Below are 17,293 nucleotides of genomic sequence, written 5' to 3'. Positions count from 1 at the left end.
TGGCAATATGCGATTGCTCGGGATAGATAATAAAAAGTCGTGCTCACGATTTTTCATTGGAACATATTGGCGCAGAAATTATTCAGTAACGCGAATCTAGAACGTCAACTATAAGTACAGAAAAATATCAAATTGAAGTCAAACCAATAGAAAGTGAACACGTGAACCTCTACCCATACTGATTTTGAAAAAAGAAAAAATAAACGAAACATCGTCTTGGAATAAACCAGCCATTAGAGATTAAAGCCTCACCTACGTTTGATAATAAGGCATTAACAGCTCGACTTACTCATTGCGCAATGGACGATAAAGTCGTTGGTTCGAATGATACATCGTACACAGTAGAGTATGTGTGGCAAAGAAACAATCGACAGAAAATAAAAAAGAACAAAATAAAAACGATATACAAGCTCGATCGCTCCTTGTAAAGGCTCGTTAGCGATTCGCGACGCGCGCATTTCCATGCGCGCAAGAGCAGAGCGAGAATACACAAAGCCTTGAATCTCATCTCAACATCGCGTCGTCGTATAATGCCCTGAAAATCAGATTCGACAAAAGGCCTCACCTCCTTATACCATACGCCAACTTGACACACAACAGATTTTCACCTGCGATACGGGTGTCTCGTAAAAATTTTCCTGTTCACCGAAAGATTTGAGAGATGCGAATATGCCCTGAAATTCAAACGCATATCAAAAGGAATTCACTCGGGAAGAATTCGTTATTTAGAAATAGTTATGAAAACGGATTGCATGCATTTGGAGTATCATTATTATTTTGGCCAAAAATGTATGACAGTAGACTGTACTCTGCATTCATATTCTCTAATCGCTCAAGTTAAAAAATGATTCTTACCAATATTTCTATGTAACGACCACTAACATAAAAATAAGTCTATATATAATAAATATACAATACGTTTCTCAAGTTAATTTTCAATTACAGCGGCGTTATAATATCGAAAAACGATAATTTTCCGCGAGCAAAATATTTGCCGATAAAACTTATTGACAACAAATTGTAAACAGATACAGAATACTCGTAACGCAAACGCGATAACAGCGCTGCTTTTGTATCTTTTGTCAACCGTGTCTGAGTTTTGAATTTGAATACGATCTAGCATACACGAGAACCGGTAATTACCAGTGAAAAATTCTCAAGAGGTGTCGTTATTGCAATCTTCGCGTGGCTGAAAAGAAAAAGAAAAGAAATTTCTCGTTTCGATGACCTTTGGTGAAATTCACCTGTCGAACTTCCTAGCCGAGCTTTAATTTGGCGCGCAGCTGGAATCTGATCGATTTGCAAATGGGAGCACGGCAAATTGCTTTGGAAGAAATCCGCTTCCGCGCCTGCTATTGTTCCTCGCGAATACAGCTATAACCTCGAACTTTATGACTATTTAAAAATGACTTTACGGTACAAGTTTATACTTTGCATTATGCACGAATGTGAATGCGTTAGAATAATTTCGTTATGAGAAAATAAACAGCTCTTTGCGAGGCATCACAAAACTAAAGTCTCAATTAGTAATGTCACTTAGTTTTTAGTGATCGTGTTATATTTGCCTCCAAAAATCATACAGAGTCTTTGGAAGAATGTTAATTAATGTTTCTGTAATGAATTGAATAATATAGCTTTTTCGTAGTCACTAAATTCAAAAAAGTTTTTTCGTTGCGACTAATTTGAGATGTAAAATATTTTTCCAAGTGATATTTTCGTAGCTTTTGTAAAGAATTTAAAGTTGCCTTTCTCACTCCCGACGTTGGAATTCGATGTTTAAAATGCCAAACACTCAGAACGCACGCGCGCATTGTCTATGAACCTATCTTTTCCTTTTCCTCCAGACTGTTTATTTTGGACACATGTAGATAGAAACTTGTCCATTTGTTAACAATTCATAAGTTTATTTTCTCGGCTGAAATTGATAATTTGCAGTGATACTTTTACATATGCGAGAAAAAAGAAATCTCTCTCTTTCTCTCTCTTTCTCTCTATCACGAGCAACTCATCCTTCACTCCGATGAATTTACTGAATTAGACTGTTTCCTTTAACCCTTTTACCAGCTATCTTATCCGATGTCAAGTGGCAACAAACATACTTAGTATACTCTAGGAAAAAAATAATTTCTTTCGTTATATCTTAAAAATTTTCTAATGACATATATTATAATTTGATTACAATCGGAATGTTAAAAATCTAAAAGCTATATAACACCTATTAATTTAAAATGTATGGTACTTCGCGAAGTCGTGGTGATAGGAATTTCAATGCAAGTGTACGATTTATTGAGTCAGTAACACTTTTCTGCAGTTTGACGTTATAGTATTATTTTCTTTAAACTTGAATTGTAAATTCATTGAATCTATTTACACCAAATGTATTATTATTCAAAATTACATTTCTTTAATGTTTCAAATGTATCTCTCTCGATCACTGCATTTTAGAAAATTTTCAAAAACACGCTTTACTTTACATTTCAATGTTTGAGATATTAACTTTATAAATAATTAAATAAAATAAAATATACGACTTCATTTTTGACTATAATTAAAAAATATAGTCGAATTGTTAACTTAGCATATAAATATTAATATTTTCACATAATGGAAATCCTGAAAATATATGTTACTCCTATTACACGTTACCGCATGTCCGAGAATTGAATAAGTGAATTGTCATTTTAATTGAATTCAAACTCCGCCCTAGTTAACAACAGAGTACTTAATCTGTTGTTTAATAGATTTCGGTTGATTCTATATAACGACGTGGGCGTCTGTATCAGGAGGATGAACCTTATAAGAGTCAACGTAAACTCACGTGCCATCTGTCAAGCCGGCGGCAACTGCTTCGCAATTTGCATTGGGACCTTCGTGAGGATGATGGTGCACAGCGTCCCTCTGGTCATTGGTAGAACAAACGTGATGGAATTACTGATCCTCTGACTACTAAGAATCGCCCATTCATACAATATTCACAAGATTCTCACTACGGATGCTTGCTATATAACACCCTTCAAACACCACGAACACCTGCAGTTTTCATTCGAGTTTTGACTTGACAAATTCGACTTCAGCTATGTTTTTTCAAGTGTGCTATTAACAGTACGTATTTTTACATTTTTGATGGAAAGAATCAATTATCAAAACCATCATGTTAAAGAATGTGTCTATTGTCTTTTTTTTTTTCATTGAGTTTGTGGTTACAATACATGCACAACACAGAAGTAGAAGACCGCCCTTGCTTTATCAGGTAAAATGTCATCATCATTGAAATATGAATACATTCTGTTAATATAAACAAAAGTGTTATTTCGAAATTTAAGATGCGATTTCTAAAGGTGGTGTGTTAAATACTTCTTTAACATATCAAATACGCCTAGACTTCTAACAAAAAATATATAATTTATAAAGTTATTGCCCGTCAAAAATTTGTGCCAGACTACTTTAATTTTAAGAACGTGCTGTCAATATGAGTAAATAAAACTGATTTAAATTCGTTGATAAATTTTATACAAAATGTTATAGAAATTACAGTGTTTGGATAATAACGAGAGTTGTTCGATTAATAAAAAAATGACCGGGGTAATGGCGTAGTCACATTGTTTTTGTATTAATTTAAAAATATAACTAAAAAGTCGATCAAACATAAAAATATATCGTTTCATTAAGTTATCTAATCTTGTTAGAATTATATCCACTTTAAAATAGAAAGGTATACGAATATATTTTATTTATTACGACTTATGGAATCCAAAAACGTTTAATTGTCAGTAATTAAGACACTTATCTTGTTTAAATTAATATTTTATGTTCATTTTGTATGTTATTTATTTAAAAAAGTTGTTATTTAAGAATAAACCACTTGGACTACAATTACCGGACAATGCCACATCTATTAGAGAAAATATAGTTGATACATTCTCTTGTGAAAATCGTATATATGGTTACTATGCAGATGTGGACAACGAATGCCAAATCTTCCATGTTTGTGTTCCGCAAATTCGACACACAAAAAGATACAGCTTTATATGTCCTGTAGAAACTGTTTTCAATCAAGTAAGCAATATGTTATTCACCTGATAAAACTATCTTCAAACTTTAAAATCAAATCTTGACAGTAAAAAAAACCTTGTTGTAAAATGGAAATGCAATAATGAAAAGTCATATACGCGATAATTCATTATTATTGAATAAGAACGTGACCTATTTTCGGTAAAGTAAAGCTTTTTTAGATTAGTAAAATAAATCAAATTTGTTATTAGCCAACGATTTAAATTCCAATTAAAGAGAAGCTGCGTATGCAGCAAATAATGAATTTCCTGCATATATATAATTAAGTCATCACTCCGTAAATATGGCTTTTTTCATTCTTCATGTTTGCAGGAAACACTCGTCTGCAGCCGAACCGAGAATTCTATACGATGCGAAGAGTCTCAGAAATATTATTATCTAAATGAACATTTTGGAAAGACAGATCACCAAACGAACGAAACGAATCCAGCACATCCACCATATCCTAGTAATTTTACACAAAGACCTATGAAACCTACTCAGTATCCCACCAAGTTAACTACTCCAACAACACCAGATTACTGGTCGACACAAACCTTTCCACACGCATCAACACAATATCCTACCAAGCCAACTTACCCTATAACTATAACGGATAATTGGAATTTACTTAGATCTACCAAACCATCTGTTACCACATCAGATTCTTGGATAACACAATCTTCGCGTAGACCGACTAGACCGCCAGGCCAACATACATCCACCCCTAATCATTCTACAACTCTATATACTCAGAGACTTTCAAGATCACCTACATTTCCACCTAGTGGCAATAACAATACTTCAGATGGGTTGACGACACAGTACCCTAGTAATTCAACAAAACCGCAAACTTATTCAACTAGCAGTAATAATTCTTTAGATTTTTTGACTTCTCAACATTCTGAAAGACCTACGAGAACATCAAATCATCTAACTACTATTCCACGATACTGGACTACTCAATATACCTAAAGACCGCCTAGACCAGTGACGTCGAGTAACGTATCATGGCAATAGTTTGGCGACGATTATGCAAACTACTAAACAATTACATTCAATGGAATTATTCTAGATATAATTAATTTAATGTCAACTATCATGCTTAAAATTTGATTATAAATGAACTAATTGACATATTTTCAAAGAGTTACTTTTTTCCCCTGGATCCATCATATTCAAGCTTGCTATCAAGAATCTATCAAATATGGAATTTTTGACTGATGATGAATTGTACATATTATTCTGAGCTATTAGTTTTTTTTTTAATAAAAATTTGTCGTATAAAATTTATCACGTTATTTTATGAATATATATATATATATATACAAACACATATATATAGTAATTAGTGATGTCTAGCGCGCTTCATGCGCTTATTTTTTTCAGCTTTTTTACGAATTCATTTTAATGCACGAATATAAAAACTTTTTTTGGCGAAATTAAATTATACATTAAATATTTCCATGATTTGATATAAGATATAGCCGATGCTATTACGTATTAGTGAATAAATATGCACTTACGTTGATATACATGATTAAAAAATCTAATATAAGTTTTAAAACCATTATAGTTTTCTGTAACCATATACTTAAAGATGTAAATAACATAGTGCAGTGGACGTTCACGATTGTATTTTCAAAACAATCCTCTAATATTTGCAGTAACTAGATGAAGTCGAAATTACTATATTATTTTGTCATAATAATCTATCGAATTATAACTTTCATTACCTATTTTGTTTATTCGAATCTAAACTTTCGCATGAAGCAAAGTTCAATTAATTTCTCTATCGAGATATTAGTCGGTTTGTAGTTTGAGGTTAGTATGATTAAATTAATCATTTCATATACAATACATGTCAATTATACCGATACACTTTTCGAACATTTAATCATCTAGGAAAATCTGCAGTAATCCTTTATTACAGTACACAACACACATATACCATTACATAACAGCTGATCACATGATTATTTTACAACGAATCAGATCACCAAGAAACTGACTTCACTTTGTTATTTTCTGTTTTTTATAAGACTAGGGACTAGGGACAAGGGACATCAAACGCGTTTCACACACTCTCATCTTCTTTTTCATTTCTTGTCATATTGACTGATATATTTAACACAAATCACTTTTTTTAGGGTGAATTTTTCAATTTTTTTGTAAAACACATATCAGCGGAAAAATATGTAGTAGTAAAGCAGTTCCGCGTGTTCCAAATTCATGATTTATGAAGAAAACTGCTACAAATAATCTTTAATTCTTTTCAACGATACGGATCAAATTACTATTAAACATTTATCTCACTCATTGAATAAAGATTGCGACATTACAACATAATTTCAATCTTACACGTTCAAATATCAGATTATCGATTTATAATACAAATAATCGGTATAATTCCAAAGCATAACTCTTGCGTTTACCAAACGATTTAATCGCTACTAGTTTCATAAAATAAGTGTTGAAGCGATATCACTGCAACCTATTTTTCTTTACTTTCATTCGTTTTAAAATCACCCGTATCAATTATGATAAATAGAATTTTTACTAGTAAAATCTTAATTTGAAACTATATACATACTTGTTTATTTGCCATCACATAGCTCCAGTATATCACATAATAACATCGTAGCCAATAAGATCATAAATAAAATGCTTCAACATGGCATTCATCACTTTTTTATAAGGCGAAAAGAGTATAAAATACGTCCAGCGTGCTCCGTGCGCTTATATAAATTTTTACATCTCTTTCAATATTCATATTAACATTCAATGCATATGCATCAAAATTTTCGATGGCAAACTTTGAAACTCTAATGATCGAAACTTATGAAATAATACGATTCGAATATGCTAAAACCGTTGTATTTCATTAGTAAATATATTTAACTGTAGTTTTTATAAGTAGGCAAATTATTTAAGTTTCAAAAACATTAGTAAAGTAAAAGTTAATAACCCCTACTTTTCTCAATATGCCTTACCAAGGTATTCATGCACCCAACACAACTCTCCAAAACATATACACACATGTACACACTGTATGGTCATATACCACGTGACCAATTCCCAGCCAATCAAAATGCTTGATATCGGTGACTAAATCTAGTCCATAATTTTTTTTAAGGAAAGAATAAAGAGATTTTTATAAAATAGATAAATAGATAAGAGAGATAACCGATAATTTCAAACCCACAGCATATACTCGATCATGATTGAAATGGTATCGTAAACAGTAATTTACTATAAAAAGTAGTATTTAAGATAGTTTGTGAAAATACAATAAAAAATTAGTCCTAACAATGATTTTATAAGTATTTTGACTATTGAAGTATGGTAATTCAAATATTATCTGAAATATTTGGTTGAAAATATGTTTAAATTATGGCTCAAAATACACTATAATAATTACAGTAACAATAACAATTTATTATAGTAACAATTTTCTAATCAGTAACGTAAGTTTTACATATAAATCTTATTACTAAATTATCACTATACGCAAAAAATATCTAATATATAACCTATTTTAATAGTATTTTATAAAAACTAGTAGTTTTTAATTTTTTTCCACAAAATTCACTAGTAACGAAGTGACAAGTAAAGAAGCAATGAAAGATTTAGAAAAACACATAATGTAATCATAACGTATACTAAAAAGTTATGCATTATCTAGGTAAATACAGTATGCTTTTAAAAAATATTACAGAAATAGCTAGAAGCTGCACAATTAACAGTAATGATATGTATCGATATTGGTTCTCGAAATGATCGAACTAAATATTAATAAGCATTAATGTCAATTAAGTTATGGTAAAGTAAGGTATGAAGTTCTGGTGCCGATATATATACATATATATATACACAGTGAAACGGCACTAATTAGCCATATAAATTTTGAAACTTATGAATTAAATTTTTTTTAATAATTATTGAATTCAAAGATTAGTATTCAAATCATGTATCAATGAATATTTAAATTTGTAATTTAAAAGAAAGCGGAAAATCTCCATTAAATTAAGAAAGTGCTATAGCTTATTTACAAAATTATAACCAAAATTTATGTGAAAATATTAAGAAGTGAAAAAAAAAAAGAAAATTGGAAAGTCGCAAGTAAAAAAAGTATCGCAGCAAGTTGCAAAACCACTTGTCACTTTCTAGTCGGTATCTTTGGATAGCTAGCCATCTTTTAACAGCTGAGAAAACATTCCTCAAGACTGTATCGCTTTTCCTATAAGTCAGTACATCACGACAAACAAAATATAAGTACACTTATGCCGTTGCCTCATCTTTCTATCCCGAAAAAGATACTCGGTAATCGAACGTTTTTATGGAAGACTTTCAAGTTTTTTTACTGTATGCCATGCATTGATTACAACATACAATTTACAATATTTTTTTGTGCTTTACAATTTTTTTCTTTACGTCAAATGCGAATTATTGCTTTCTTTTTTATTATTGTTATGAACTATTTTCAAACATTATAACATTAAGGGTTACAGGTTAATGACAATAATTTTATCTGTGCTGTTTAATTATAAATATTTCAAACAATGATAAGTTAATATTTTGCTGAATACTAAACATTGCACAAAAACAATTAGAGACTAATTAACGTCAACGTTTAATGTAATAATATTCAAACCTAGCTGTACTAATAACTATAAAGATTGACATTAAGTAGTTTTGATATGAACATAATATAGCTTCATAATTTATCTACATTTGCATCATAAACATTAATTCTATTCTTGTAATTATATTGAAATTTATACCTATTTTGACGATGAATATAAAAAAATTGTGTTCAAAACCTAATTCAAATTTAATTTTTAACAGACGTATTCCTAAATACATCAATGAATTTTGCTTGTGATGACATCCCTGTTTTACGCCGTTTCTCGTAAATGAACATCATTTTGCAATAATTTATCAAAAACTTTCCAAAATAATAATTTGCTTACGAATTTGCTCATTTCAGAAACGTTATCAAAAAATTAAAAGCTTCAAGTTTTGCACAAATATGATGTTCACCATTGTTTTTAGACGACTGAACTCAACTATAGGCATTATATTAAACGATATTGTACGTGAGACCAACAACGAAACATAATAATTTCTAATGAATTTTACTTTAAATAATTTATCAAACCTTAATTGATACAAATACGCCATTATAATTACATCTATACTTATTATATTCTAGTCTTAAGCTTTCGAAATATCACCTACACATGTAGTTAACAAATTTCTACAAAAACTATGTACATTAAACAACGCAACGCTTAAATTTATTCCTCTGGATTGAGCGTGAAATCAGCCTCAATCTCATTAGAATTTCTGAGATCAATAGCGAAGCCTTTGGACCAGCTTTTGACTGGATCTTCAGTGCGTTCTTTTACGTGCTGCGAGTAAATTTGAAAAGCAGCAGCTAGTGCGTAAGTCATTTGCCTGGCATGATGCTTAGACTCGCAAACAAACGCGTGACACTCAAAGGGTGATAATCTCCTGAAGTCTTCTGTTTCTCTGACAATGATCATGGAAAATACTCTGGTATAAACTAAATCTTGAACTCCGTAAGAGATACTCTCGATTGGGTAGATTTTCGAGATGGAGTCGGCACGGCGTTTGCCCAGCGGTAACAGACCAACGCCATCCTCAGAGATGACGAGTTTTATGAAAGGCAGGATTGTACCAGTGGGCAGTGCTTTGGCCGCTGCAACCATGTTGTCGACGGGTTTACGAATGTGCTTAATACCCCAAAGTCCGCGGGCATCGTGCGAACCGAGATATTTGACTTGGAACACTTGGGGTAGATCGCTTGAACCCTCGAAGACATTGCTATCGACTGACAGCTTTGAAAGGCGTAGTGTCAGCTCCTTGCGCTGTTCCTCGGTTAGTGATGGTTTTGACTGTTCTTTCTTCATTTCGTAACCAGATACCTAGAAAAAATCGAACCGTATTAGAACCGTGAAATTAAATAAATTTATTTTAAGTAACGGTGAAAGGGTCGACGTAATGAGTATTGACTTTTCAACTTTAACTTATTCGTCTGTCTCTTTTTTTTCTGAGGCGGGTGGACGTATAACGGTCCGGATGTAACCAGGAAATGAGGAAGAATGCGTCAGGTGCTCCAAGTAAACAATAACGGCAAAGACAGATTATATTTGTTTTACAATGTTCAATTATGCGTAAAGTATCCTATGAGCGTTATTTATCGTAAAAAATAAATAATATAAACGTATGTTCGGAAACCACAAATAAAATTCAAAAAAGAATAGAAAGAATTAAGATAAGAAAGATGTTTTTCGCTATTTTTCCAGATGGAACATTTTGATTTCTGGTTCACACAAAATTATTATCCGTAGCAGTGCTTATAACTTTAGGAATTGAATTACATGCACATTATGAAGGATGAGCCTGGGATTGTAAAATCTACAGTTTAGCTAAAGAATTGATAGACAGAATGGCTTTTAAAAAATCCAACCGTAAAATTGAAGTCGAAAGTGAAAGTCAGAAACGGCCGTTGTAGGTGTACAGAAAGTGTTCACACATTTTCAATGCGAGGATTTACAGTTTAAAGGTAGGTATTGAAAAAGACTGTTCCATATATCTATGTAACAATAAATAAATCAACTAAATATTTAATTTTACAGTTGTCTATTCTTCATTTTTAATCTGCATAATTTTTGTGACAATGGTATTGTGTAAGAACAATACATTTCTTATGGATAAATCACGAAACTTTCATACATTTGCGATTAAAAAATGTTGTATAAATATTCGTAACTGAATATTAATATTAAATATTCCTAATTAAACTGATTTCGTATTAAAAAGATGAGAAGTGTTTTTAAAAAATTGTATAATTCTTGGTAAATTCTATTATTGTAAACATGAAAAAGTAATTCACCTTATATGGTTATATTATATTAATTATATGCATAAGCACTAATTAAAATAGCATCAAAACATTTTTAAACCTGATTTATTTTAAATTATAGAAACATCTCAGCAGATAATTATCGTTACATCATACAATATATTATTTAATAAATTACTATAAAAGTGTATATTATTATTACAGTTAAAGAAAGTAAATAATGTATTTATGAAGAAAGGTTGGTTTATTTTTCATTTATGAATTGTGTAACGTAAATTTGGAAGAAATGACGAGCCAAAGGATGTGATTCCCATGCAATTGAGACAACAGGGGGGGAAGAATGAAAAAAAGTCGCATCGGAATCAGAAAAAATAAAAAGAAGAGTTCGGCTCACCGCAGCAGTGGTAGCAGTTCCGTTGTGCCTGGCAGTGTTTGCTGGTTGCGGCTTCACCTTCAAGTGATACTCAACGACATTCGGTATGTTCGGCGTCTCGTGGCCGACTGGCGTACGCCGTGGCTTTGTCGGCGACGACGTAGTCTCGGCGCTCGCGGCGCTGCTTCCGGTTTCCGCCGGCGGCGCCTCATAAGCCACGCCTTTCACGGGGGTGTCGTCGTTGCCACTGCTGCTGCCGCTGCTCTTCGTCTTCGAGACGTCATCGCAGCCAACCGCCGTCGTCGTCGTCGCAGGTGATGCCATCAAGCCTGCAGGTCAACAGTGCGCTTTTGTATTGCTACCTAGCTTTTCCGTTTCAACGGGACAAGGGAAGAAAGGGCACTTCGCTTGATGGGGGGCTCGAAATTGGTGTTATTACGGGGGGTAGTCGAGCGATTGGTTTCTCGAAGGAGGTGCGAGCATACAAGTGGTCAGCGGAGAGGGTGCCGTATGCAATATGTCTCTAATGTCAGGGTATGATAAGGCCTGGTGCGCTGAATACCGCGTACTCATTCGGTGTGATTGTACCTTTGGCATCGGAAAGGGCAAACTTCCTTCGAGCGTATTTCTAACAATTTAGGGCTTCTTGCGAAGGGAGTAATTGAATGGCCAACGGCCATTACTTCTATGCCTTACGTTTTATGATCGTAAAGCAAAAAGTTCGCTTAGTGTCGGAGGAGGAATCGCGAAAAACGCGAAAAGAACTGATACTTATAGCCGAATTATCACTGATATATCCTATATTTCTGGATATTGTATTCTAAAAGTGTTTACCAAGAAACTAAGTACCAAATTGACAAATTTTAATAATTAAAATATTTATGCTTATTTTTCATTATTGTATTTATCTTAAAACAGTACATTTTTCACCTCATTTTCAATAATTTCTAGAAGCATTCTTTTGTAACTCGAAAATGCAATATTTTATTAATCTAACATTTCGATGGTATTCAAATTGGGCTCGACATAGAAAAGTAACATCACTTCGTGATTATGTATGTCTTATGAAAAAATTAATGCCAAAGCATTGTGAATAGTATAAACATTTTTTATGCATAATTCACTTACATGTTGTGTAACAAAATCAATTCAAATATTTTGAATAATCAGATACGCAAGACTGCGGTAATTTTAAATGATCTCTAGCATATAAATTGACACTAATGCGATTCTAAGCAGAAAATAGTCCTCGAAAAGTCTACAATTTGAAAAATACAAGACCCTACTTATATTGAAATCCAATCCATTTTTCTAAAGAAAAGAGATTTAATCAGAGTAATTTTCGCCTAATTGAAATTCAATAGAGCCGAGTCAAGTAGCGCTCATATAAGGGTGCATACAGAGTAGTTAGTCCCAGGTTATACCTCCTCAGATTCTTATCCAGCTGTCGAAGGAAAAAAAGCAGCCATATGCTTGCGCGCTTATCCGTCTCGCCTTCAACATTATACTCTCATGCAATCAAATTATATATTAAAATCAAGCCTCAACATACCCATTTCTCAAGTCCATTTAAGGTCCCATAGCCTTTCTTGATTTCGATTTCAATAGTGCAAGTTAATTGCGTGCTTAGTATTCATCAAAGTTCAACAGCGGAAACTCACGCAGCAACAAACAACAATACATCGCCGAGTTTCGCAAAATACTATCGATTTTTTGTTTGCCTTGTTTTTTTCAAACGGGAGTTGCTTAGGACTAAGGTCGTTATACTATTGAGTGCATCGAACCGCAAAATTAGGAAAGGATAAAGCGAAAGGGAGAAAAAAAAAGTTCTTCAACGTCTCGGTTTTAACCGGAAAACAGCTGTCGGCTGTGTAGCGGTGGCGGCGGTGGTGGCAACAACAGCACGTGCTGCACCTTGCACCTGACCGATCCGTTTAGAGTTCTTATTTATGCCGCGATCTATATATACGCACCCTTCAGCGACCCCCCCCCCCCCCCCACCCCTCCCACCCCTCTAAAATGGATGAGAAAGGTATCTATACCAATGAACCATGACGTTATAGGGCGGAACGTTCCAATTTAAATGCTATATCTCATAGTTTCGTTGTTCGATGTTTTGTAGAAAATTACTCCACTTTCAAAAATTGAAGATTGGATCTATCAAATTACTTTTATTGACTATAAGTCAACCGGCTGGAAGTATAATATCCATATTTTTAATCGACGGTTTAGATTCATATAACCGACGTCAGCTTTTAATTATGACGTGTTGCAAATTAAACCCATTTTCAAAAGCAAAATTTTTCTAACCATATTTCACTTGCAAGACAAGAAAATTCAAGCACAGTTGATTAAGCTCCATCGTTATTGTTCTTTGGTAAACATGTGTGATAAGATGTGTAATTGCAGATTCAAGTGAAAATATTTGTATTGATCAAAGTCACGCAGAGATAAAGAATTGATATACTTTAACTAAACAACGACAGCACCAATTAGAGTCAGTTTGAAATATGTCATGAATACGTACAATATCAGCACAATACCAGAAAGTTCAGTTACAGGAATGAGAGTTGCCAGGAGATAAAGTCCTTTAATATTCAAGGGGCTCTTGTACAGGCGGAAGTGAGTCAGGTGACCGATAGCTACAGGTAGGGAGGGATTCATTAATGTATACAGCTCGGAAGCGTTCCAGGTGCGTAGTTTTAGGTTTTTTTCTTTCATTCTACAATGGTACTTTGATGTACGCATTACAGGGATTATAATCACTTTTTTTGGCAATGATTTTGCGGAATATCTGCTCTCTGCGTGGTTTTTTCATTACACACAAATTTCTACTTTTCCAATGTTCATTGGGTCTTCTTTTTTTCAAATAAAATTTTAATATATATAAAATATTTGAAATTTTAGTGATCGTTTCTGTTCCGAATGTTTTATATTGCGATCACGATTCGACTTCCTATAATGGAAGTAAATCGGTTTAAATAATTATCATGACAAAGCGTGTATGAAATACATGTCTTGTAATAATGATGGAACATAACATTAATACGTCTATTAATTGCAGCGAAGCAAGTTAAATCCACGAGAATCATACGTATATATATGATGATGGCACTGCGATTGACTGTATATGTATGTACGATGCATGCCTACAAATAAAAAAAAAGAAGCCGCCTTGGCATACAGCACTAATTAAACTCTTGACCCTTCACGCGAACTGTTGCCACTGGAGTGCACCTGTCACGCAGTTTATATGCGGCGGCTCAGATACATACAGAATATACGTTGCCACTGGAGTGCACCGGGTGGTCAACGATGTAATTGATGTTTACATTATAGTTGCGCACTCTTAAATGTTACGTATACACGATTATACAGATAGGCGTTTTGGTCGTTTTTAGAACGAAAAAAAAAGTGCGTTATAGGTGTCCGTGACAATACTCTTTCGCTTGGACGCGACTTTAAATACAAAGCTAACGGTAAGTGAATTGAGTAGCATAAGCACTTGCAAAGCTTGTTATTGCGGTCGTACTGGCTTTCCGTTACATCTTTTCAGATGGGAAATTTTCTTAAATTTTACCTTGAACTCCTGGAAGCACACATCTCAAGATTAAAAGATTAATTTTAACGAAGCGAAGAAAATTACAGAGATGGTTAGACTATTATATAAAACCAAGTGTGCGCGAGCGCTTCTTAACGTTAGTGCCGTCGTAAAAATATAAAATATTGTTTTTATTTTCAGCACCATCCTACGAAAAGTAACGAATGAAATAAATCAAATAATGATTACCGGTTTCGTTGGATTTCGCATCGAAGAGGAAATCATTCAACAAATTGTCCCGCAAAACAATGGCAATCATTTCGTACGAGGGGGTCTCCCTATCAAGACACAATCAAAAGCCGCACGCGCAGGAAGGAAGAAAAAAAATGAAAAAGCAGGGAGGAAGACAACAAAAAAAAATAGAGAGACGGTGCTCGTGCAAGCGTTGCGGCGTTACTTTCGGCCATTGTCCGAGCGAGCAATTTAATTTATATACGACGGCCACGAGCATATATGAGCCCAGCATTTTATTCGGAGCGAGTGCTCGCGCGCGCGCAATTAGCGAGGATCTCCGGCCGCCTCTCGACAACAACGGAAACCGTTGTGTATGCGCGCGCGCCGCGCGAGGCTTTAACGATGCGTGAGCATCCGCCGTTTAGACGGCACACGCGCGCAAGAAACCGACCGAAAATTTTCAACCCGTTTTCTCTCTCTCTCTCTCTCTCTCTCTCTCTCTTTCCTTTCATGAGTACTTCCGCACTTATTCCAACGCCACTGACCTCTGGACGTTCAGTAAAACGTCACGGTATGTTATTTGTTCGTCAATTGTCCGATCGTTTAAAAATTGAGTTGGCGCGCGGCTGTGCAACGGCTGCACGTACTATAATTTTACGAACGTTATGGATACAGCTCCGAGCTTCTTGTTCTATCTTGTGTTCTCCTTGAATTTTTCCGCAAGATTAATATGTAACAGCGTGAGAAAGCGAATCTAGGATGCATTAAAAAAAACTACGAGTCCATTGCGAAGAAGTAATCGCGATTTTCAAGTCCACGGCGCGCGAATCGCGCGAAACAATGGAAAAGCGCGGCCGATTAAAAGCCAAGATGGTGAATCGGTCGAGTGGAACGCGAGATAAGGAATTGATAAGAGAGCAGAAGACTTGAATATCTGATGATTACATGCGTGTTTTTCTGTTATTCATTTGCCGAGCGTAATCACGAAACTTGCGGATTTTATGCAAACGCACGTAAATACAAACATTGATCGGAGATATTGCCAACGATGGTCGCTATGATCTTACACGCTAAAAGGTGTGGCTTACGGTTTCGCAAATAATTTATCCGAATTGAGTTATCGATTCATTCGGACGTGTGAATGAAAACCATACCGAAGAGCTTGCGAACAATAACATTGTACAATCATAATACCGCGATACTCGTAACGACACTGAAAACATTTCCTACTCGGTCGAATATTCAACTCGTCGAATTTTCGTAGCTCGAGACCATCAGCATAGAGAACGTTGACGCGTGTCGCGGAATAAAGTTGCTGTTTCCTAATACGTACCCAATGAATAAGCCAGTCAGACGAAAACGAGAAGAATTTAGTTAGCGAGGTAGCGTGTAACACTTTTACGACAGTGGAAACAAGGAAGGAACAGCTTGACAGCGTTCCGCGAACGTGCCGCTGGACACTCTCGACACGCACACGACTGACAACGTAATTCACCTCGGCGATTTGGCGCCGTCGCGCGCCAAGCTTTATCTCACTCTTTCCATTACCTCTCTCGCTTTCGTATACGCGCGCGAAGAAGGGTAATCAAGTGTAATCGTGTTACAGGCGGCAAAGTGATATGCACCTCTCGCGCGCACCTGCGCTACGCTCAAATCGCGGTCTCTGTCTGCCCCCCCCCTCTCTCTCTCTCTCTTTCGATGCTTCCGCAAACACTTCCAAGCACGACAGGTGCAATGACTCTTTCTCTCTCTCTCTCTCTCTCTCTCTCCGTGGCTCTCCAAACGAAGAAGTAGAAATTCTTCTTCGAGAAATAAAAGGGGCAGAATAGCGCGCAATGACGAGAATGCCTGCGCGCGTGCGTGAGCGAGAGGGGGAAGCGTTATAAAAATTGCCATTCAGGTTTTTGCATAGGAACTAGGAATGCTTTCACGGGATCTCGGATATAAATCGACTCCATTTATTTCGATGGGGATGCTCGTCATTTTTCTCGTGCTCTGCTGATTGCTAATTGGGTCGGCGGAATGCGCTGCTGTCGGCTGCGGCTGCAACGCGGAAATCATCGCGTCGACGCGCATAAAAAATAATTATGCGCTTCCAGAGCTGCACATGTACGTACATGGACAGTCCGATGTGTAATCGAGTTAAAACTTGGACTCGCGTGTAATTTTAAGAACTTTTTTTTTTTGTCGAATTGCGCTCGCC

General features: G+C 35.0%; 1 protein-coding gene across 4 annotated transcripts in view; it reads right to left on the bottom strand.

The window, feature by feature from the left end:
* Positions 1-7,582: 7,582 nt before the first annotated feature.
* Positions 7,583-17,293, bottom strand: part of LOC131673033 (uncharacterized) — a 58,556-nt gene continuing 48,845 nt past the window's right edge. For 2 of the 4 annotated variants that reach the window (XM_058950673.1, XM_058950676.1), the window contains exons 2-3: positions 11,337-11,644; positions 7,583-10,001 (exon numbers count right to left, since the gene is read on the bottom strand). In XM_058950673.1, coding sequence (XP_058806656.1) covers positions 9,351-10,001; positions 11,337-11,644 — 959 coding nt within the window. In that variant the 3' untranslated portion in view covers positions 7,583-9,350. Of the gene's footprint in view, positions 10,002-11,336; positions 11,645-16,423; positions 16,562-17,293 lie in introns of those variants that run through there. The other 2 variants (XM_058950675.1, XM_058950674.1) reach the window with 2 other exon arrangements.

The sequence above is a fragment of the Phymastichus coffea genome, unplaced genomic scaffold (assembly GCF_024137745.1).
Source record: "Phymastichus coffea isolate CEN01 unplaced genomic scaffold, Cenicafe_Pcof_1.1 PCOF00165, whole genome shotgun sequence".
NCBI lineage: Eukaryota > Metazoa > Arthropoda > Insecta > Hymenoptera > Eulophidae > Phymastichus > Phymastichus coffea.
The sequence above is the reverse complement of the archived record's forward strand: the minus strand, read 5'-3'. Positions and strand labels throughout refer to the sequence as shown.